This window comes from Rhincodon typus, chromosome 28 (assembly GCF_021869965.1).
Source record: "Rhincodon typus isolate 14 chromosome 28, sRhiTyp1.1, whole genome shotgun sequence".
Taxonomy (NCBI): Eukaryota; Metazoa; Chordata; class Chondrichthyes; order Orectolobiformes; family Rhincodontidae; genus Rhincodon; species Rhincodon typus.
Window position 1 is genome coordinate 15159767 of NC_063359.1, and position 22515 is coordinate 15182281.

Here is a 22515-nt window from a genome sequence, read left to right on the forward strand (position 1 = left end):
AAAAAGAGTTGCAATGAAGACAAGTATGCTAAACACCTTCGCAATCATCTGTCTACGTATGACACAAACTTAAAAGAATTGTGTACCTGAACCCCTGGGTCTCTGTTTTACAATAATATTCAAGGCCCTACTTTTAAATGTATAAGTCCTGTCCTGCTTGTTTTACCAAAATGCAATAGCCAGCATTTATTCAAATTAAACTCTATCTGTCACTCCTCAGTCCATACGTTTTCTATTTTGGTTGAGTTAAATTTGTCTGTCACGAAGTGGCCCGAGAACATTTCAAAATCTCCCACACTGTGATGCATCATAACACAGATAAACATGCTGGTGCCTGAACCTTTCAGTCATGAAACTGTTAGTGCTCTTTAAAACACCCAATTCAGTAGCTTGTACCGAAGTTTAGCTAAGAAGCTTGGAGAAGTGAATTGTCTGATTATGACCACATATCACGTGGAAAGAAACAAAAGCTGTGTCATGTTAATATGATAAAATAGAACTATTCCAAAATGTTCAGCAGGTCATTGTTGAATCAGATAGGGGCTGTGCAGTAAATGATGTCTTCATGAATAAACAGGTGTGGGGGTCAAATAATGTTGTTGTGAAAGCCTGTGAACCCCAGGTAATTCAACAGAGAAAGAAGCCCCAAATATGCTGAATTTTCAGCATCATCTGGGGGGAGACTATTGTTGTGGAGTCGTGTGACTATTAATCCAGGAATTGAGTTATGTCTTGGGTTCAAATCCCGCCACGGCAGATGGTGGATTTTAAATTCAATAAAGTATTTGAAATTAAGGGTCTAATGATGACCATAAAGCCATTTTTGATTGTTGCAAAAACCCATCAGGTTCACTAGTGTCCTTTTTAGGAAAGGAAATCTGCCATTCTTACCCAGTCTGGTCTACATATGACTCCAGATCCACAGCAATGTGGTTGACTCTTAACTGTCCTCTAGGCTATTAGGGATGGGCGATAAATGCTGACGTAGCCAGAGACGTGCTCATCCCCTAAATGAATTGAAAAAAATTCTCCTTTTAATCAGAATAAAGGCCTACATTTTGGCAGTAGTTACGTTCTGTTTCAAAAGGCACTTGAAGTCTATTTTGTTTTTGTTCTAGTAAATAAATATATTGGTTTCCTCGATAACTACCCCAGTAGTAATGTATTTTAGACAACAAGGTGCAGGGCTGGATGAACACAGCAGGCCAAGCAGCATCATAGGAGCAGAGAGGCTGACGTTTCGGGCCTAGACCCTATTTTAGTTTGTTTTTGAAATAAAACTGTGAAGTAGCATTACAACAGACATGAATTTTCTCAGACAACTATATCTAGGACTGAATTGCTGAAAGTCATTTTTTAAAAAATATGATGGAGGTATATCAAGCTCTGATCAGTACATTATTTTGTGCTTAGATCCTTTAAGCTGAAAATTTATAATTTTACAAGTCTATAACGGTTAAGGCCTGTTCCATTTAAAGTCCTTCTAGTATAATTTTAACACATCCAGTTCCCTAATGCCCTTTACGGAAGTGAATCTGCAGTTTTAACTGGTCAGACCCAGCATGTGAATTCAGACCCACAGCAACGTAGTTGATAACTCTTAACAGCCCTCTGAAACGGGCAGCAAGCTATTCAGTTTAGGGATAATTTGTCAATGCTCAAACAATAAAGGCCTTACCAGTGATAACCACATTCCAAGAGCAAATGTGAATTTTTTTATACATTAGCTTTGTATGGGTATATTGCACGCATGGGCAGCTTGTGCAACATTTATTTAAACGGGATACCTTTTTAAGAGATTCGTTCTTGGAATATGGGCATCATGAGCAGCTCGGACAATTATTTCTTATCCCTGTTGATCTTGCAGATAAAGAGGAGCTACCTGTTGAACAATGACCATTAGACACAGAAGCTATATGGCCTATCAGATATGCTTTGTGTGAAACCATGGCTGATCTGATGATCCTCATTCTGCTTTTCCTGCCTTGTTCCCAGAAACTTTGATCCCTTTTAGATTTAAAAAAAATCTGTCTTTAACAATACTTAATGACCCAGGTTTGACAGATCGCTGCTGTAAAACAATTCCACAGATTCACTACCGTCTGAGAGAAGACATTTCTCCTCATCTCCGTTTTATATGGACGACCCCTTACTCTAAGATTATGCCCCCTTACTCTAGACTGTTCCCACAAGGGGAAACAGCTTCTCTGCATCTACCCAGTCAAGCCTCCTAGGAATCTTTTCTGTTTCAATAAGGTTTCCTCTCATTCTTCTAAACTCATTAATATTTACAAGCCCAACTTGCTCAATCTCTCCTCATAGGAAAATCCAATGAACCTGTTAAGCAGGGACTATTAAGATCTTGACCCAGTGATAATGAAATAATATGTTTGAAGAAAGCTATGTGCTGTAACTAATTACTGTCTTTTTATGTACAGATGAATTCTGGAGCAAGAGTTTTGGACCAATATTCCTGTATACTGGAAATGAAGGTGACATATGGGATTTTGCCAATAGCTCTAGGTTCGTCATTGAATTAGCATCTGAGCAGCAGGCCCTAGTCATTTTTGCTGAGCATGTAAGTTTCACCCTAGTCTTGGTCATTAAAAGTTACTGATTTCAAAATTACTTTGGACTTAGGTTCAGCCTATCAAAAAGTGCAATATTAAGTTCAAAAGTTGGATTTTGACCAGGCAAGGTTATGTTAAGTAGCTGGAGTTCATTTTGTATCTGTTAATTAAGCAAACTGCTTAACAGTCACTTCCACTTTGGATACAATTCATTATATTCTTTGCCCTAGTTTGTTTTAATATGGTAAATATTGTTGCATCATTTGTTAGAATGAACTTTATATGGCCATGCTCCCAGTACGTATAGCGTTACAAAGCTGCAGCATGGTTTGCAGAAACCCAACAATCTTCACCATTTTTGAATAAATAACAAAGTTGATGAGAAGCTGAATTCATAAAAATTTGTGTCAGTGGCTGGGCCAACATTCATTGTCCATTTCCAGTTGCCCTTGAAGGTGGTGGTGATGAATGCAGCCTTGAACTGCAGCAGTCCATGTGATGTAGATTTGAACTTCAAAAGGTCGTTTAGCATATCTCTGGAGTTAAGTCCCAATTCTTCAATAATTTAAAATGTTATTACAGCATTCCATAAATGCCCAGTTGAAGACTTGACTTGAATACTGATTGCGAACAACTGGTATTGAAGTGCAGGTAAATTCAGTAAACTGTCATATTGTTTATGGGTAATTGGAAAAATATTCCATGGCTCATAAGGTAAATCATAAGAAAATAAATATTTTCTAAGAGATCGTGAGCAATAAATTATGTGTCCTTGTATATGGATTACAAAATGCTGATGCAACAAGTTGACAGGATGGCAAATAAAATGTTGATCTTTTGTTGAATATGGGAAGGAGTCTGAGTGGAGCAATTTTGCTGCAACCTTTTAGGTCATTGGTGAGACCACCTAGAGTAGTGTGCACAATTTTGGTCTCCTTTTTAAGGCAAAATGTACTTGCATCAGAAGCAGTTCAGAAAATATTGCTGGATTAATTCCTGGAATAAGGACGTCATCTTATGATGAAAAGGTGGGCCTATACTCATTGGAGTTCAGAAGAGTAAGAAAGCTGGTGTCCTAGCATTGATCCCTGCAGTACCCCACTGATCACTGGTTGCCACTCAGAAAATGATCCATTTTTTTGATACTGCCTGCCAGCCAGTTCTCTATCCATATCAGTACACTATCCCAACCCCATCTGCTTTAATTTTATATGTAGGACCTTATCAGATGCTTTCTGAAAGTCCAAGTAAACCACACCCACATTATCTCCCTTGAAAAGTTCCAGCCAATTTGTCAAGCTTGATTTCCCTTCCGTAAATCCATACTGACTCTGTCCAGTCCTGGTATTGTTTTCCAAATGCTCTGCTATTAAAACCTTTCTAATAGACTATAGTATTTTCCCTTCTATTAACATCAGGTTGACTGGTCTATAATTCCCTGTTTTCTCTCCATCTCCTTTTTTTAAATAGTAAGGTTATATTAGCTACCCTCCATACCTTAGGAGCTGTTCCAGAGTTTATAGGATCTTGAAAGTATTCTGGGATGTAGATTGTCAGGCCCCAAGGATTTTGTCAGCCTTTAATTAAATCAAGGTCTGGTAGCATCTGTGAAGAAAAATAGAGTTAACGTTTTGGGTCAGGTAACCGTTCCTGAGAATGGAGGAACTGAGGAACGAATCCTCAGTTTGGAGGAAGACCCGAAATGTTAATTTTTTTTTTCTTCAGAGATGCTGCCAGACCTGCTGAGCTTATCCAGCAACTTTGTTTTTGTTCCTGATTTACAGTATCCGCAGTTCTTTCGGTTTTTATTTAATTCAGTCAATTTCTGCAACAGTATTTCACTAATACTGATATTCTTTAGTCTCCCCTCTCTTATTAGGCCTTGTGTTCACAAACATTTTTGTCTTCTGTTAAGTTTTCCACCGGAGTTAAGTTACTCAAATTTCTAATTTTAACTGTACTGTATGAATAAAGTATGTTTTATTCAAATCTGATAGTTTGACCAGTCAAATTGCATCTGGAATGTGACACCTTCCACTTACCTTTAAAATAAGAAAACGTCAGGGTCTAGACTATCTTCTTAATATATTTTGAGAGGGTTTGATCTGGTCCATAACAAACAGCCTGCCACCTTTTCCATTTTACCTTTGTACCCAACAGGAATGAACAATTGTTGCAGTTCTGCCATGCACTCTAAACCTTTGCCATTGCCTTTTCACCATTATCCCTTTAAGTAATGCTCCCTAATTTATTGTAGTCAGCTCATGCCTCATATTGTCATAGTTACCTCTATTCAGACTCAGGACCTAAGGGGACTTGATCAGTGGGATTTCCGATTTTTCTTTTCTCATTACACAGTGCCTGGTCTGAGATTACCTGTCTCCGGTTGGTTTCTCAACCTTTTTGATCCAAAATTCATCTCATGCATACTTCAGGACTTTCTCCTGTACAGTATTGTTACTGGTTTGATTTGCCCAATCTATTTGCAGATTAAAGTTGGCCATAATTACAGCTGTACCTTTATTATTTGCAGCTCTACTTTCATGTTTAATGCCAACCCCAACATAACCACTACAGTGGGGGTGTATACACAGTCCCCAGTATTGTTTTCTGTCCTTTCATATTTCTTAACTCTACCCGTACAGATTCCACTCCAGCGAAACTAATATCTTACCCTACTTTTTTGTTAATGTTTCTCTTTAACAATGCTACCGCACCTCATTTTCCTCCTTTACCAGTCTTTCCCAAAAACTGGATACCCCTGGATATTCAGTTCCCATTTCTCATCACCTCGCAGCCAGGGTTACACTTTATTTAAATAAAACAAATCTGCAGACTAAACCTCAAACAAAAACATGAATTGCTGAATAAACCCATCTGTAGAGAGAAAGTTAACATTAAGTCCACTGACCCTTCTTCGGAACACAGATGCTTGTGATTCTGCCAGATCAGCTGAGTTTTTCCGGCAATTTCTGTTTTTGTTACATTTTATTTAATAAGTACTAATTATTTTTAAACCTCAGAGTCCTTGTTCATTTCAATGTTGGTATGGTGTCATTTATTTTTAAACAATTAATTGTAAATATTTAATTGTTTGTAACCAAAACAAACATTTTCTATTTTAATTCTGCAGCGATACTATGGAAAATCCCTTCCTTTTGGCAAAAAATCATATGAAAGATCAAACATGGAGTTTTTAACAGTGGAGCAAACTTTAGCAGATTATGTGGTTCTTATTACAAAGCTGAAAACTGATCTTGATGCTAAAAGTTGTGCAGTGATTGCCTTTGGTGGCAGGTAAATATGTATTTTATATTTAATAGAGAAAATACATTTAAGTTTAAAGCTCTGATGCTTTCGTAATCAAAAACTTCAATTTTTCTTCCTTCACTTCCAAAATAACTAAATTTGCTGTAGTACTTCCAACTAATGATAATGTGATTAATTGCTCATTTATTTACCCATGTAGAAAACTTGATTCTTTGTGGAAGAGCACCTACCATACTTTGATATGCCGTATAAAACTTGCATTAATTGAATTCTGATAAAATTTGCATGGGACACATATAGCAATATTTTGGGTCTTGTATATACTATAGGATTTCCACTATGCAGTTGACAATGTTCTGTTTCAAAAGTAGTCAATTGTTTGTGATGCTGTATTGCTTTTTAGATACCAGTGGAACTTGTTCTTCTGTCATATTTTGCTTTGTACACATTAATTGTGTGATGCTCATCTTTACTTTTTCAAAGCAAACAAACTATAGTGGCCTTGTGAATGAATAAACTACATTTAAGGGCTACACAGAATATTGGCAAAGAGATTTTGAAGCAGTCATTTAGGACCGCTCAAGCTGAGTGACCCTTAATGTTCCAGCCAAATTGTGCAGTTTTTACTGTTGCATGCTGCTCCACTTTAGGGTGGGCATACAACAGAATGATGAGCTGTCCCAATGAGCGCAGGAAGAAAAGGAGAGAGTGATATGAGAGGGTTTTGCTGCACAGGTAGGGAGAGTACAGAACAGTGTAACTTGAAAATTCCGTCTATAATGGACAAACCATGCCACTGATCAGCTGGTGTTTGCCCTACTGTTTCTCCTGAACATGCTGTGAATTCCCTCTAATCGAGCTGAACCCTAGTGTCTGCTTGTTCTCAATCTTTTTAAGGATCTTAGTTGGAGTGACAGGATATGCAGACACTCAAGAGGAAAGCTGCCTCATCAGATTCATCTACCATGCCACTGCTCAGCAGTCAGCATAAGAACAGCCCAACCAGTGTCTCTGTTGTAGGTAAAACCTGCTGTCATGACTGTTTCCAAGTAGTCTCCCAGTGTTTTCAATCAAGTAACTGGGTGCCTAAGGCTTTAACTGTCTTAGGGTACAGAAGCATGTGAGTTACATTCCTGGCCTAATAATCCAGGGATTTGTGTTCAAAACCCATCAGCACTCTTGGAAAAATTGAACCCCTTAAATTATTAAATTTGGAATAAGTAAATATTAGAATGGCGGTCATAAAATTACCAGGTGGTCGTAAAAATTCATTGGTTCACCAGAGTGCTTTAGGGAAGGAAACATCCCAGTCCAAGTGTCTGCAAATCCAGACCGACATCAATGTTGCTGACTCTCTTAACTGCTCAGTGAAAGGGTTTGTAACCCTCTCAGATTAATGAACCTGTTGCAAAAATTGTATTAAAAAGGGAACTGAACAGAGCATCCACTGTTGCATGTGACCAAGTCAATGTCAGCCTTATAAAATCCTTCACATCAACATGTCTGTCAAAGTTGAGAGAACAATCCCACGCAATACCAAGTAACAGCATGACATCATCTTACTGTTAGCTTTCAGCTAACATTCCAGACACCTCCATCACTGTTGTAGATATGGCCTGTCCAATCGGCAGGTCTGACCCGCCAGCCACAGTGGTATACATTTAGAAGGAAGTGGTTTTGAGGGCTTCAGCGTTGACTCATGAAGTCTCATTATGTGAGGTCAGATGTTGGCGAGGAAAATCTCTGGTCACGCCGCCTACCAACTTGGACAGCAACAACTCTTTGTATTAGTATACTGCCTTTTAGTATCAAAGGATTATTATGAAAAGTATTTTATGACAGGCCACACAGAGATGTTGAGGTGAATGGCCAAAATGCCAGGTATTAAGAAGCACCTTAAAAAAGAAATTATTAGCAAGATAGAGAAATTTATGAAAGATTTCCAGAGCCCGAGGATCCTAACAGCTGAATATATGGCCCTTCGCAATAGAGCTACTAAAGTTGGGATGCTGAGCACAAAATAGTGGCTTGTAGCTACATCAGAGGATTATGTGGGCTGGTGGAAATTGAGAGGGAGAGACCATGGAGGGATTTAAAGACAAGATTAAGAATTTTAAAATCAATGTGATTTTTAACTGGAAATCAATTTTAGTCAATGAGCAGAAGGGTGGTGTGTGAACAGGAGATAGCATTTGGATGACCAAGTTTACAAAGCCTAGAATGTGATAAGCTTGTATTGAGTTTGTTTGGTAGTAAGAATTTGCATGCTGCCGAAAAAAAACCACATTTTGTTGAGACTATATAAGCCTTGAACCGGCATTGGGATAATTGCAAGAAATACCAAAGTGAGGAGAAAATAATATTTTTTCATTTCGAAAATGAGCAAGACGAAAAGTGTCATTTTGTTGAAATTATTGAGTCTCAAACTTGTTAGTAATGCATGAGTGTTTCAGCAGCCAGTGAACTGAGACTACGGAGTCAGGGCTCGGTATGGAGATGAACATTGGAGATCTTGTGATGGTCCTGCAGTGGTTGAAAGCTCATCTTGGGGTTAAAAATAACACCATGTCATTTTTACAGTAAAACATTTTAAAATAGTATTTACACACCTGACAGTTAACATGGAGAAGGATAGTTTGAGTACAGAATTTGTGGCAGGGACTTGTGGCTTCAGATCTTTCCAATATTTAGCTGGAGGAAATTTCTACATTTTTATTATTGTTGGACCAGCAGTCAAGCAATTCAAGTGTCTGGGAGGGGTTGAGGAAGATGACAATCAAAGGACATGTAAAGGGTACAGAATGTACTGTGGCTTTGGGCCTTCATTGTCCATCACCTAAAAGTGGCTCACTGCTATTGACTGAGCTGGCTGAATCCTGAAACTCTTACTGACCAGACTAATCATGTGGCAGGTGATGAAACCATAATATGAGGAAGAAAATCTACTTGACTCGTCATCATCAGTCTATTGCAGATGCATCCAACCATGTCAATGTTTGTAGAGACACTGAGGACAGCCTCCATCATGTAGAGCTTTGTGCTAAATGGGATAGATCCAGAAGAGATCAAATTGCTCAGCATGAGGCATACAACAAGACCAGCAGGAAGTATTTTAATTTACAATAATCTTCAAGTTCATTGCCTGAAAATCCCTCATTCTATGTTCAAGCCAGGTGACCATTGAGGAATGTTAAAAAAGCATGTCAGGACTGGTGGCAAGAGTGCTTAAGAGTGAGATCTCAATTGAAGTTAAAACACATGCCTGTCAAAAAATCACAGTATTGCAGAAAAAGTACTGCATTTCTCGTTCGGTACGGTCTTGCAGATTTCCATAAATTCACTGGTCCGAATGCTTTTATCATGCCTTTTTCGTTGGCATTTTATGTGAGACGTATGTCTGTTCTCAAGCCTTCAGCTTTTGCAGGCTGCTCATGGTGGATGTAGTAAATGTCTTTTGCTCCTGCACCTGTTGCCTGTGAGCAGGTGCAGTAACGTACCGATCCCTGCCAAAAAGGGTACATGATGTTATGATTTAGCTGCCTCATTCCTTACATTCACCTTTCACTTGTTCTTCCTTAGTTTTGAGTTGCAAATCATTCATTAGATTTTCTTTCGGGTTGAGTTTTTTGTTGTGATATTGTTGATGCAACCTGTTATAAAATCCCTGGATCCGACGTAGAAATTCCTCTGACATCCTAATCTTGTAAGAGCAAAGGAGTAATGTTTACAGTGGTTTCAAATATAGGTAAGGTCTTAGGTCATTTTGTGGCCCATTCAGCTATTTCTCAATTGTAATATTTTCTACTTGAGAAAGTCAGTCAGTTTATGATGCCTTATAATAAATGGACAGTATTTTCTGAGTAATGAAGCCACATCTTGAAACTTGCCTTCAAAGAATTTCTGACCAGAAAACACATTCCACATTGGATGCTGTTTGAAGCAGACCTGTGATTCGGCATTCATTCAGTTGGCTACTTCACCCATATAGTTGGCATATAAGGAGCCTTTCAACAACAAACAAGACAAACTCCTTGACTGTATTTCCTGTATAGAGCCTCCAATAACCTGTTCCTTGAGAGATAGGTTTTGGCATTCATCTCACCCAGGGAAATAATGAGACTGAGTTCTGAAATAAGAAGGTACACACTTCTGCAGAAGGATGTTTTGAAGCTGGAGATTAAGTATTTTGGTTATGGTTAGATGGCTTTTTTTTTATCTGTTGTTTACACCATGAGCAGAAATTGTCTTCTTTGTGCAATGTTGATATTTTCTACATTGAAATCAAAAAATCAGTAACATTCCACAAAATGCAATTCTGATATCCTGTATTCTAATTCTCTTTCCCAGTTATGGAGGAATGTTAAGTGCGTACATGAGAATTAAGTATCCAAATGTAGTGGATGGCGCTCTAGCATCAAGTGCACCTGTGGTCTCCACAGCTAATCTTGGAGATAGTCGGCAGTTCTTTCATGATGTAACCAAAGTGAGTATGAATATGATATGCAAGTGTCCACATTCATCTGTTTCTTTTTGCTGCGTTTTTTTTGTGTTTTCCTAATTGCTCCAGAATTCTAGTTACTCCAAAAACATATTTTTGGAGACAGTTCATTCCTTAATTTAAGCTATTCATCTAGTTTTTATTTATTTTACTATTTGATACTTCTTACACATATGATGAACTCTATTATTAAAATTTGATAGCAATGAACCTCAGCAGAGCCCTCTGCTGTGTATTTGGTTTCAATTTGGATCTGTGCCAGATTTTGCCATCAAATAGCAAGAATCATGTTTACATCAAATTGACCTTGTGTTTTTGATATTCAAGGACTTTTTAAAGTTAGTTTTGTGATTGAGTTTAAAAACAGAGGATGTTTTGAGTGTTGTTATCATTGGAAAATCAAGGGTAAGAATTAAACTTCAAGTTAGTAAATTTGGCATATATAAGTAAGAAGTCTGTGTTTTGCGTAATAGTAAACTTTAGAAAAATAAGCAGGGGACTAACATATATTTAAGTTAAATGGTAGTCTACAATGATTTATACATGCGTAGGTTGATACTTACCTCGCAGTAGTCCCAAAAGAATCTTAAGTTTCCTTGTTCACATATCTCTCAATGTTATTTTAGCATTAGATAACATTAATTTTATTTATGAATGGAATATATTCCACAGAAAGATTGTGGAATATACTGCCACATCAGAGTGAAGTAGGTATTGCATTATTCTCCTTGAGATGAGGCTTGATGTGTATATATAAGCAAGAGGGAATTGTGGCATAATGGAGTAGGGTTGGGAAGAGGCAGTAAAAGCTGGCCATATCTGTATGAAAGAGAGATAGTAGGAACTGCAGATGCTGGAGAATCCAAGACAACAAGGTGCAGGGCTGGATGAACACAGCAGGCCAAGCAGCATCATAGGAGCAGAGAGGCTGACGTTTCGGGCCTAGACCCTTCATCAGAAAAGGGGGAGGGGAAGGGGGTTTTGAAATAAATAGGGAGAGAGTGGGAGGCGGATAGAAGAGGGATAGAGGAGAGGATAGGTGGAGAGGAAACAAACAGGTCGAAGAGGCGGGGATGGAGCCAGGAAAGGTGAGTGTAGGTGGGGAGTTAGGAAGGGGATAGGTCAGTCCAGGGAGGATTTGCCTGAAACTTGCATAAATCTTACTCTGTCAAGCCCTTTGAAAATTGTATAACGGTTGGAAGGATATTGTCCCTATCTGCAATATCTAGAAACTCAGATGATGGAAACTCTGTGATGCAGAAAGTAGTTAAATATATTTCTTGTCATCTTATTTCCTCTTTCTATGTTGTAGAATTTACATAAATCAGCAAAGCCAAAGAAATCTTGAAATTGTCCAAGAAATCTAGTTGATTGACAAGTAATTTAGGACTAGGTGCTATGAACATGCTGTTGTGATCTTTGAATGCATGTTCTGTTGCATGCAGAATCATAAATGGATTTAATTCTTGATAAAATACTGGGAAAGTTTTGCAAATTTAAGAAGAAATCAATTTTTAATAATGCTTGGCTCAACAAATAGCTTGATAATTTTAAGAAAGCACAGAGAAAAATATAAAAACCAGACAGACCCCCAAAATAGGGATATTGAACAGCATTCATTCATCGCTTGATTATTTGGTAATTCTTAACATTTATTAATTTTGTTTCAAGTCTATTAAATTTACAAAGTATTACACTTTAGTGAAATGAGAGATTAATATGTTAAGGATGTAATTGCACTGGAGGTAATTCAGAGAAGGTTCACTGGATTGATTCCAGAGATGAAGGACGTAGGAGAGATTGAGCAGTTTAGGCCTATACTTCTTCGAGTTAAGAAGGTTGTGAGGAGATCTGATTGAGGTATATAAGATGCTAAAGGGGTTAAAGTAGACAGAGCGGATGTTTCCCCTTGTGTGGCAATCTAGAACATGAGGTCATAGCGTTAGGCTAAGGAGTGGCAGATTTCAAACAGAGTTGAGGACAAATTACTTCTCTCAAAGGGTTGATAATTTGTGGAATTCACTAGCCAGAGTGCAGTGGATGCTGGGACGGTGAATAAATTTGAAGAGACAGATTTTTAATTAATGGGTTGAAGGGTTATGAGGAGTGTTCAGAAAGTGCAGTTGAGGCCGAGATGAGATCAGCCACAATCATATTAAATGGCAGTGGAGGTTTGAGGGGCTGACTGTCTGCAAAGTTCTTATGTTTTTATGTAAAACATTTTGGGTTCATATAATGTACAGTTTCGACCTTCCAATCAGTCTTGATGGTGCAATTTTATGAACTGTAACCTAAACATGTTAGATCCCAAGCATGCCTTTTGGTTAAAATCTACCATAATATAAAATGGAATTGTTAATCTCATTAGATTATCCAAAGAGACTCCTTCAGTATTTTCATATATAATGGAAGCAATCTCAAAATCCCATGAGAAGTATAATCTATTTTATAGCTTGTTTTTTCTTCAGAATCTTTCATTAGTAAAAGGATTCTGACAGAATGCTTAAATGGATTTAGTTTTTTTTTTTCAAAGTAGCATCTGTTTTACTCATGGAACACTCGTATGAGTAAGAAAGTTGCGAATTTGAGCTGCACCCCCAGAACTAACCCAGGCTGACTCTTGATTTTAAACCAATGTCCCAATTACTTCCTCAGGAATCGCATTGCATAATTTGAAGAAGAGCAGGATGTTCACCTTGGCTGGCTTGGTTAAAATTCATCCCTCAGCCACCACCCTGCGACTGGTTAAAGTACAGTTATACCCTTGCTATTCTTGGAACACTGCTATATATTGGTTGCTGCATTAGCCTATACAATAATAATGACTACAATTAAGGATAAACTCATTGGTTGTGAAGTGTTTTGGGGTGTGAAAGGTGCTGTAAAGTACTACTTTTTTACTTTAACTGTGACTAACTTCAATTTAATGTTATTCATTGGCATGTGTGATAATAGTTTTTAATTTTTTGATCAGGATTTTGAGCGTAACTCACCTGAATGTGTTTTGACAATCCGGAAAGGGTTTCAGGAGCTTGAATTTTTGGCACAGCAACAAGGTATGGGGTATCTTCTGTTTAAAAGAAGTTCATAATCTTCAGGGTCACAAGATCCGTACATAATTTCATGCTTTTTACCACTGAATATTCGAGGAAGAATGCAATCATTGTACGCATAAATCAGTGAGACCACTGTAAACGTGTACAAAGAAGGAAACTATCCCATTTCTGATGAAGGGTCTAGGCCCGAAACGTCAGCCTTCCTGCTCCTATGATGCTGCTTGGCCTGCTGTGTTCATCCAGCTCTAAACTTTGTTATCTCAACTAGATATGCGTTTGCTCCTGGTGGCCAATGTTGCTGTAGTGGTAGAAGCAGGAAGTTAATTATTTTAAATGCAAGTGTTCAATACAAGAGTGACACTTAGCATCAAATTCAGACTTTAAAGATGTATTTTACAGCAGGTTGTGGCATGCTAATAATGCTACCCTCTGAGTCTCGCAGCAGCCAGAAAATATGTTAATAGAAACATGGGAACCTAACAAGGCTATACAAATTGTTCCTGCTGGAAAATTGGCCTAGATCATGGGTGCATCTATATTTGCAAACTCTGTCAATGATATTTTTTCAGTGCCAGAAATTTAATGTGCAAAAGAGCTATTTTGTGTGTCACATGTACTTTTTTTTCTCTACATTGATATGAGAAGTTCATTGTATTATTGCACTCATTTCCCACTATGTCGGATACTTAATTTCCAGCATAGAATTGAGGCTGTAGGTTCTGTTTGTCATATTTTTCAAGATTTGAATGAACTGCTGAGTAAGGAAATCAATCAATCACAGAATCTAACTTCTTTGTCTGTATATCTCTATTTTACAGCATGGAGTAAGATCACCAATAAACTGTCTCTCTGTAAGTCAGTGAAATCCAAGAAAGATGTTGATCATCTCTATGGATGGGCAAGAAATGCTTTTACTTACTTAGCCATGTTCAACTACCCATACAAAACTGAAGTAGGGATACATTTCCCTCCAAACCCAGTAGATGTAAGTATTTTGGTTTTAGTTGTATTTTAGCCCAGAATGCAAAATGTTACTCTTATAGCATTTTAAAATATAGGATCGTAGGAGTAGGCCATTCAACCCATCGAATCTTCTCTGCCATTTAATCGTCATGACTGAGCATCCACTTCAAATCCTTTTTTTTCCCCTCACAATCCCTATATGCCTTTGTTATTGGTGTTGCCACAGTATAAGTGGGGAGAGCCGAAAGTCATGCCCCACTGTTTCGCAAGTTCCTAACCCTATTCACAATGATAATTTGCCTGACTGCTATTCATGACCAGGTTTCATCATTAACAGAATTAACTCTTTTTATTGTTATGCATTTCAATAAATGGCAGAGAGAGGATTCCTTATTTACTACCATGTGGCTTAAAACCATACCCATTTAAAACCCCCAAACACAACACCCTCATTCACAATTAAGGCAGACAAAAGATTAATGTTTTGACTAAATGTGAATAAAAAACAAATGGGGAACAAAATGCTGAAAATCGAAAGTCCAAACCATAAATGTGGCATTAGTTGTCTCTGTCAATTTCTTTTTATTTTAATAATAATGTCAGATGTGTTGACAATGGCCATTCCTCACCTTAATAGTTGATCCAGACTTGTTCATGTCATAATTCTTTAAGTTTTCCTGGTTTTTATGTCTTTACGCCCATGAGAGGAAAGCGGGAGAGAGAGAGAGATGTCTTTGCTTTGCAGACTCTTGATGTCTCTGTCTGCGCTGCATCTACAGATTTTGTAGCAAACTGGAACTCAACCACTCAGACCTGACATCAGACAGTCTTATCTTTTAACTCAAAGATTTTCAGTACCCCTTAGTCTCATACTAATGAACACTCTGCTTTGAAAAGCAATAATGTCTTGCACAGCTAAAAATGTCCATCAATTGACTTTTTCAGGTCACAGAACTCTCTTGGTGTTCTAGCTAAGTAACAGTCTGACTTCTGTTTCAGTTTATAAAAAGAAAAATACATGGTCCATTACGGTATTTAGAAATCTGTCAATTTGAGCTTTAAACATATTCAATGACTGAACTTCCAACGCCTTTTGAGGCAGAAAGTTCTGAAGGTTCACAACCTTCCAAGTAAAGAATAAAATTTCATCTCTGCCCTCAGTGCTTCCATCTTATTCTGAAATTGTGCCGCCTGTTTCCAGACTCACCAACAGAGGAGACCTCAACTGCATCTATCCTGCCTGTCCCTTTAATTATCTTCTAAGTTTCAAGAGATCACCTCTCATTCTTAAAAGCTTTCTAATGACGCAGGCCCCTGTTTTCCCCAACATCACTTCAAAGGATGGTCCTGTCATTCTGGGAACAAATTTGGTGCATCTCCATTGCACTTCGTCCATGGCAGTAACATCCTTCCTAAGCTAAGAGGACCAAGACTCACAACACTAGCCTTCCAAGTTGCTTGTTGCACAGCGTGTTCACATTCAATGCTTTACTGACTAGGCCACCAGGTCTCTTTTGTACTTCGAATCTCCTGGCATTTAACAGATACCTGTGCACATCTTTTCCTCTGCCAAAGTGGGTAAGCTCTCATTTTTCTGCTTTATGTTTCATATGTCATATTCTTGCTCACTTTTGAGGTCTGTTGAAATCCTCTAGAAGCCTTTGCAGCATCCTCATAGAACACCTAGCTAGTTTTGTTGTATCCACGAACTTCAAAATGTTATATCTGATCCTCTCATCCAAGTCGTTGGTATACATATTGAACAGCTAAGGCCCCAGATATTGATCCTTGTTGTACCTCACTAGTCTTAGCCTGCCAACATGAGAATCACAGACTTACTCCCACTTTCTGCCTGTTAAAAAATCTTTAATCCACACCAATACGTTGTCTTCTATTTATAATATTTGTTAATGGTGTGTGGGTATTGATAGCTAAGCCACCATTTATTATGCATCCCTAATTGCCCTAAAAAAGGTGGTGGTAAGCTGCCTTCTTGAACTGTTGCGGTCCTTGAACTATAGGGGGATACACAGTGCTGTTGAGAAAGGGGTTTCAGGATATTGACCCAGCAATGGTGAAGGAAATATGGTATAGTTCTAAATCAGGATAGTGTGTGATTTGGAAGGGAGCTTTCAGGTGGCGGCATTCCCATGCATTTGCTGCCCTTCTAGTTGGAGCCCATGCCAATTCCTGTAGAGGACTTTGTCAAGAGCCTTTTGAAAATCCAGATATACTATGTCCATTAACTTCTTTTTATCAATTCTGGGAGTGAAATCCACTAAAAACTCCCAACAGCAAACATGATTTCCTATTAACTTATCTACTGTCAATCTCATTAGTTGCTCTAACACAACCTTCTCACTAAGCCTATTTTCCTTCAGTTCTTCACTATGCTTCACCCCTTGGATCTCTATTTTTTGGAGGTTGCACAGTGAAGACAGAAAAGTAATCATTAGCTTCACTGCCATTTTTCTGTTACCCATTACAAGTTCTTCTGCCTGCAGTGGAGCAGAATTAAGTCATTCAGCCTATCATGTAAACGCTACCATTTGATCACAGCTGATTTGTTTCTCAACCCTGTTCTCCTGCCTTCTTCCGAATACCCTTGCTCCCCTCGCTAATCATGACGCTATCTATCCCTGTCTTAAATACACTCGATAAATTGGCTTCCATGGATTAGCCACCCCCAGCTGAAGTAATTCGTCTTAATCTTGGTTCTAAACCATCGTCCCTTCACTCTAAGTGTGTGCCCTCGAGTCCTAGTCTCTCCTATTATTGGAAACATCTTCTCCACATCTACTCTATTCAGGCCTCTCAATATTCTATAAATTTCAGTGGGATCCCCCCTTCTAAACTCCATCAGGTATAGACCCAGAGTCCACAACTACTTCTCACATGTCAAGCCCGTCATTCCAGGGATCATTTTTGTAAAACTTCTTTGGACCCCCTCCAATACCAGCACGTCTTTCCTTAGATATGGGGCCCAAAACTGCTCTCAGTATTCCAGATGCAGTCTGACCAGTGCCTTGTAAACCTACATCTCTGCCTTTGCATTCTGGCCCTCTTGAAGTGAATGCTACACATCGCATTTGCCTTCCCAACTGCCAACTGAGCCTGCATGTTAGCCTTAAGAGAATCCTCAACAGTGACTTCTAAGACCTCATGTGCTTCAGATTTCCAACGTCTTAGCTCGTATGGAAAATAGTCTATGGGTTCTTTTGCTACCAAAGTGCATAACCTCACTTTCCCACATTATGTTCCATCCGTCACTTCTTTGCTGTCCCTCTTATCCTATCCAATCCTTCTGCAGCCTCTCTGCTTGCACAGCACTACTAATCCCTCCACTAGCCTTGGTGTCATCTGTATATTTAGCCACAGTGCTCTCATTTCCTTCATCTGGATTGTTAATGTGTAATGTGAATAGTTGTGGCTCCTATGTGGACCCTTGCAGAATTCCACTAGAGACTGTAAAGGGATAAAAATACCCCTTTATTCCCACTCTCTGCCTTCTACCAGTCAGCCAGTCCACTATATTCATGCCGTGCCTTGCCCCTAACACCATGGACTCTTATCATCTTTAGCTGCCTCCTGTACAGCACTTCATAAAATGCCTTCTGAAAATCCAAATAGAGCACATCGACTGCATGACATCCACATCCACTGTCTACCTTGCTCTTTTGTCAGGTGAGACCTTTCCTTTATGAAGCCGTGCTGACTGAGCCTTATTTTATTATGCACTGCCAATGATTGGTCTATATTTTCCTGTCTTCTCCCTCCCTTCTTAAACAGGGGTCTTACATTAACCATTTTCCAGCCATCTGGGAGTCTCCCCAACTCCAGTAATTCCCAAAAGATCACTTCAGATGCCTCTGTGAACTCGTTAGCTATTGCCTTCAGAACTCTAGGGTGTGGTCCACCTGTTCTGGTTGATTTATTCACCTTCAGACCTTTCAGCTTTCCCAGCTTTTCTTTAGTGATGGTCACTATTCTCCACTCTCTCACAACACCCCCACCCCCGCTGACCACACATCCCTCAAAATCTTGAGCGTCTGCTATGCTACTGGTACCTTCCACCATGAAAACTTATCCAAAGTACCTTTTCAGTTCCTCTGCAGTTTCTTTGTTTCCCATTACTACTTTCCAGGGGTCCAATGTCTACTTCTCTTCCTGCCTTACCTTTTATATATTTAAAAACCTCTTCCAATCTGCTTTAATATTATTAGCTAGTTTACCCTCACTTCATTTTCTCCCCCATAGCAATTTTTAGTTACCCCTGCTGGTTTTTAAAGAATTGCCAATCCTCTGGCTTCCAACTAGTCATGACCACACTGTATGCTTTTTCTTTTGCTTTTATTGCTGTCCTTCTGAAATTACTCCCAGAAACTCAAGCCATTGATGCTTCGCTGTCTTCCCTGCTAGGCTCCCCTTCCCATCAACTGTGGTCAGCTCCTCCCTCATACCTTTGCTGAATTGTGATGCAATTGCATTTAATTCCAACTTCTCTCTCAAACTACAGGGTGAATTCTATTCATATCATTGTCACTGTCCCCTTCACCTTCAGCTTATGAATCAAGTCTGTTTTGTTACACAACACCACATCTAGAATGGCCTGTTTGCTAGTGGCTGCTCCAAAAAAAAGTCTTGTAGACATTCCATACATTCCTTTTCTTGGAATTTGCTATCAACCCGATTTTCCCAGTCTACTTCGATATTGAGGTCCCCCATGATTATTGTAATAGTGTCTTTCTTACATATCTTTTCAATCTCCTGATTTCTTTTCCCCACATCCGTAATACTGCTAGGGGGCCTGCACATAACACCCAACTACCCCCGTGGATTCCACACCTTAATTTCTTTTAATTTAGTTTCATTTCTCAATAACAAGGTGACCCCACTTTTTCTGCCCATCTGCCTGTCCTTTTCATAGATCAGTACAGCATAGTACAGGCCCTTGGCCCACGATGTTGTACCGACCTATTATCCCACTGAGATCAAACTACCCTGCATACCCTACGTTTTACTATCTCCCATGTGCCTATCCGAAAGTCGCTTAAAAGTCTCTAAAGTATCTGACTCCACTACCACTGCCGGCAGCGCATTCCACGCACCCATCACTCTCTGTGTTAAAAAAACCTACCTCTGACATCTCGCCTATACCTTCCTCCAATCGCCTTAAAATTATGCCCCCTCGTAATAGTCATTTCCGCCCTGGGAAAAAGTCAGTGACTATCCACTCTATCTATACCTCTCATCACCTTGTACACCTCTATCAAGTCACCTCTCATCCTTCTTCGCTCCAATGAAAAAAGCCCTAGCTCCCTCAATCTTTCCTCATAAGACCTGCCTTCCAGTCCAGGCAGCATCCTGGTAAATCTCCTCTGCACCCTCTCTAAAGCTTCCACATCTTTCCTATAATGAGGTGACCAGAACTGAACATCACATACCAAGTGTGGTCAAACCAGAGTTTTATAGAGCTGCAGCATAACCTCACGGCACTTAAACTCAATTCCCCTGCCACACCATACGCCTTCCTTACAACCCTATCAACTTGGGTAGCAACTTTGAGGGAACTATGGATGTGGACCCCAAGATCTCTTTATTCCTCCATACTGCCGATAATCCTGCCATTAATCCTGTATTCTACATTCAAATTCGACCTTCCAAAATGAATCACTTCACACTTTTCCGGGTTGAATTCTATCTGCCACTTCTTTGCCGAGCTCTGCATCCTGTCAACGTCCCGTTGCAACCGACGACAGCCCTCCACGCTGTCCACAACTCCTCCAACCTTCGTGTCATCGGCAAACTTATTAACCCACCCTTCCACTTCCTCATCCAAGTCATTTATAAAGATCACAAAGAGCAGAGGTCCCAGAACAGATCCCTGTGGAACACCACTGTCACCGAGCTCCAGGCTGAGTACTTTCCATCTACTACCACCCTCTGTCTTCTATTGGAGAGCCAGTTTTGTATCCAGAGGATAGGATGCATATCCTTGGATATTTAGTTCCAAGCCCTGATCCCTTTGTAGCCACATTTATGATACCACCAATTTCAGTCTGCCTTGCCTTGTTTTGTATACTGCGTGTACTTCTCTATACATCGTATATTATGACTATTTCTGGCAACTTTTTAGATGTTTTTTGTAAGTTGTGGTTGACCTTTTTTTGGGGTTTTCAAAAGAAAGTATATGAAATAACTGCACAGTGGCAGGGTCCTGTCACTAAGTTACCCTTTATTTACTTGTGCACATTACACTGGCTGTGACCAGCCAGCTTGGAGTCAGTCCTCAACTGAGGAGATACTAATCTCCAGGGCTTTTTTGGGAGATACTAATCTCCTGTTTATTTTTTCCTGACACTACTGCCATACAGCAGTTATACTTATTTTCCCCAGCACCATGTGTGTTTGTAGGTGCAAAACACAGCGAAAACACCAGTTGTGTGTTAACTTTATTAATATTCCACCATCAGGAAGAACACCTCTGTGGCCAAAGAGCCCAGTAGGAACAATGCCTGTGTGAAAGAAAAAGTGAAGGGGAGCGTAGGGATCAAATCAAAATAGATTGGAGGGGGAAATAAAGCACTCCATTCCCCATGGTTCCTACCTCCCGGAAGACATTGAGAGTATTGGTGGACACTATACGTGCTCTATCTCTAGGGATACTCGGGCTCGACCATAGCCACGGAAGAAGGGCTAAGGGCACACAGTCAGCCCTGATGACCCTCTCCACAGCCCGCTGCCTGGACCTGTTAATGGCTAGCTTGGCCAGGCCCAGGAGGAGATCCTCTGACCTACCCGCTCCCTGCTGCGCCTGGTGCCCAAAGATCAGGAGTGTGGGGCTGAAGTGCAACCAAAAACACAGAAGTCCTTAAGGTAACTGAAAAGGGGTGCAAACACCCACACCAAATATACACACGGTCCACGGACTCCACTGCGCCACAAAACACAGTTGGGTTGAGAGTCCATGAACCACTGCAATCTGCGGTTGCATGGGACTGCTGCAAGCAACACACTCACCCCAGATCCCCGAGGGGAAAAAGGGAGGACTCCTGTGTTGAAAACCCTCCATTGGGGTCTGCTCCACCTGGCAGCAAATGGGCACACTAAGGCATGAATGAGCGGTGGATAAAGGAGAAGAGGTGGATGGTGTGCAGCAGCAGCCTGTACAGGGCCCACTGTTGGTCTGTGCATGGCACCTGCCGCGTGGAGGCCGCCAGCACGCAGGAGGTGTTCGCCCGTAAATGTACAGGTCGTTGATCCTGGATGCTCCGACCCCAGGCCTCAGCAACTTGAAGCCAGTGGAGTCAGGATGGAGATTCCACCAGACATCCACCAGGTCGTAGGACTTGACACAGTCCCACAACTTCATCTCCAACGCCAGACCAGACTGGGCACCTGTCCTTGAGAATGCAGCTACAACACCCCCGAGGACAGCACACTGGCCTTTGTCGATGGAGGCAAGATGAGCACACACTTCATCGTAGAAGCATTTTTGCCTCTGCCTGATCGAGGGAGTGTCATATTCACAAAGTGAAGCATTGTGCCACCCCCAATCGGGCTGCACCATCAGGTGAAGCAAACAGTCCAGCACAGTTTCCTTGACCCCCAAGATCTCCAGCTGAAAATGAGGAGCCAAAAAGATAGCTACTCTGCCGGATTTGAGGGTGAGATGACTCACGTAGGCCCCTCCTTGCCACTCCAGGAGCTAGGTGGTTTCGTCTCCTGGGGCAGTATGGGTTTCTTGCAGGAAACACACTGCATACTTGCCATCCCGAAGGACCAAGAATTTCCGGAATCCGCGTTGTGACTCACTGCTGCCGTTGATGTTTGAGGCTGCCTATATCATATCAGCAGTATCATACAACCATCACTAAAATCGTTGAAAACACTCACTGGAGGACAGAGGACGGATGTACAGGTCCCGCGCCCTCCCCGTGAGTGCATTCAGGATGTTCCTAAACTGCCAGTATTCGTTCTTGGCCGGCCCAGGTGTGTGGCGAGCAGCCTGGGTGGACTAGAAGACCTGCCCAAAATCTTTCCAATGGTCAAGAGCCAGCTGGACCCTATCACAGCAATCGCGAGTGTCCTTGACAAAACCCCGGAGTTCCTCGAGGGGGAGCCCCAAGGGGGTCACCTGGAAGTATAAAACCTCACT

General features: G+C 40.3%; 1 protein-coding gene across 2 annotated transcripts in view; it reads left to right on the plus strand.

Annotated features, from left to right (window-relative positions):
* The window catches only part of LOC109927300 (mucin-5AC-like), a 61448-nt gene that overhangs the window by 7929 nt on the left and 31004 nt on the right, over positions 1 to 22515 (plus strand). For both annotated transcript variants that reach the window (XM_048613853.1, XM_048613854.1), the window contains exons 2-6: positions 2439 to 2578; positions 5704 to 5867; positions 10188 to 10323; positions 13313 to 13394; positions 14213 to 14379. In XM_048613853.1, the coding sequence (XP_048469810.1) occupies positions 2439 to 2578; positions 5704 to 5867; positions 10188 to 10323; positions 13313 to 13394; positions 14213 to 14379 (689 nt within the window). The remainder of the gene's footprint in view (positions 1 to 2438; positions 2579 to 5703; positions 5868 to 10187; positions 10324 to 13312; positions 13395 to 14212; positions 14380 to 22515) is intronic.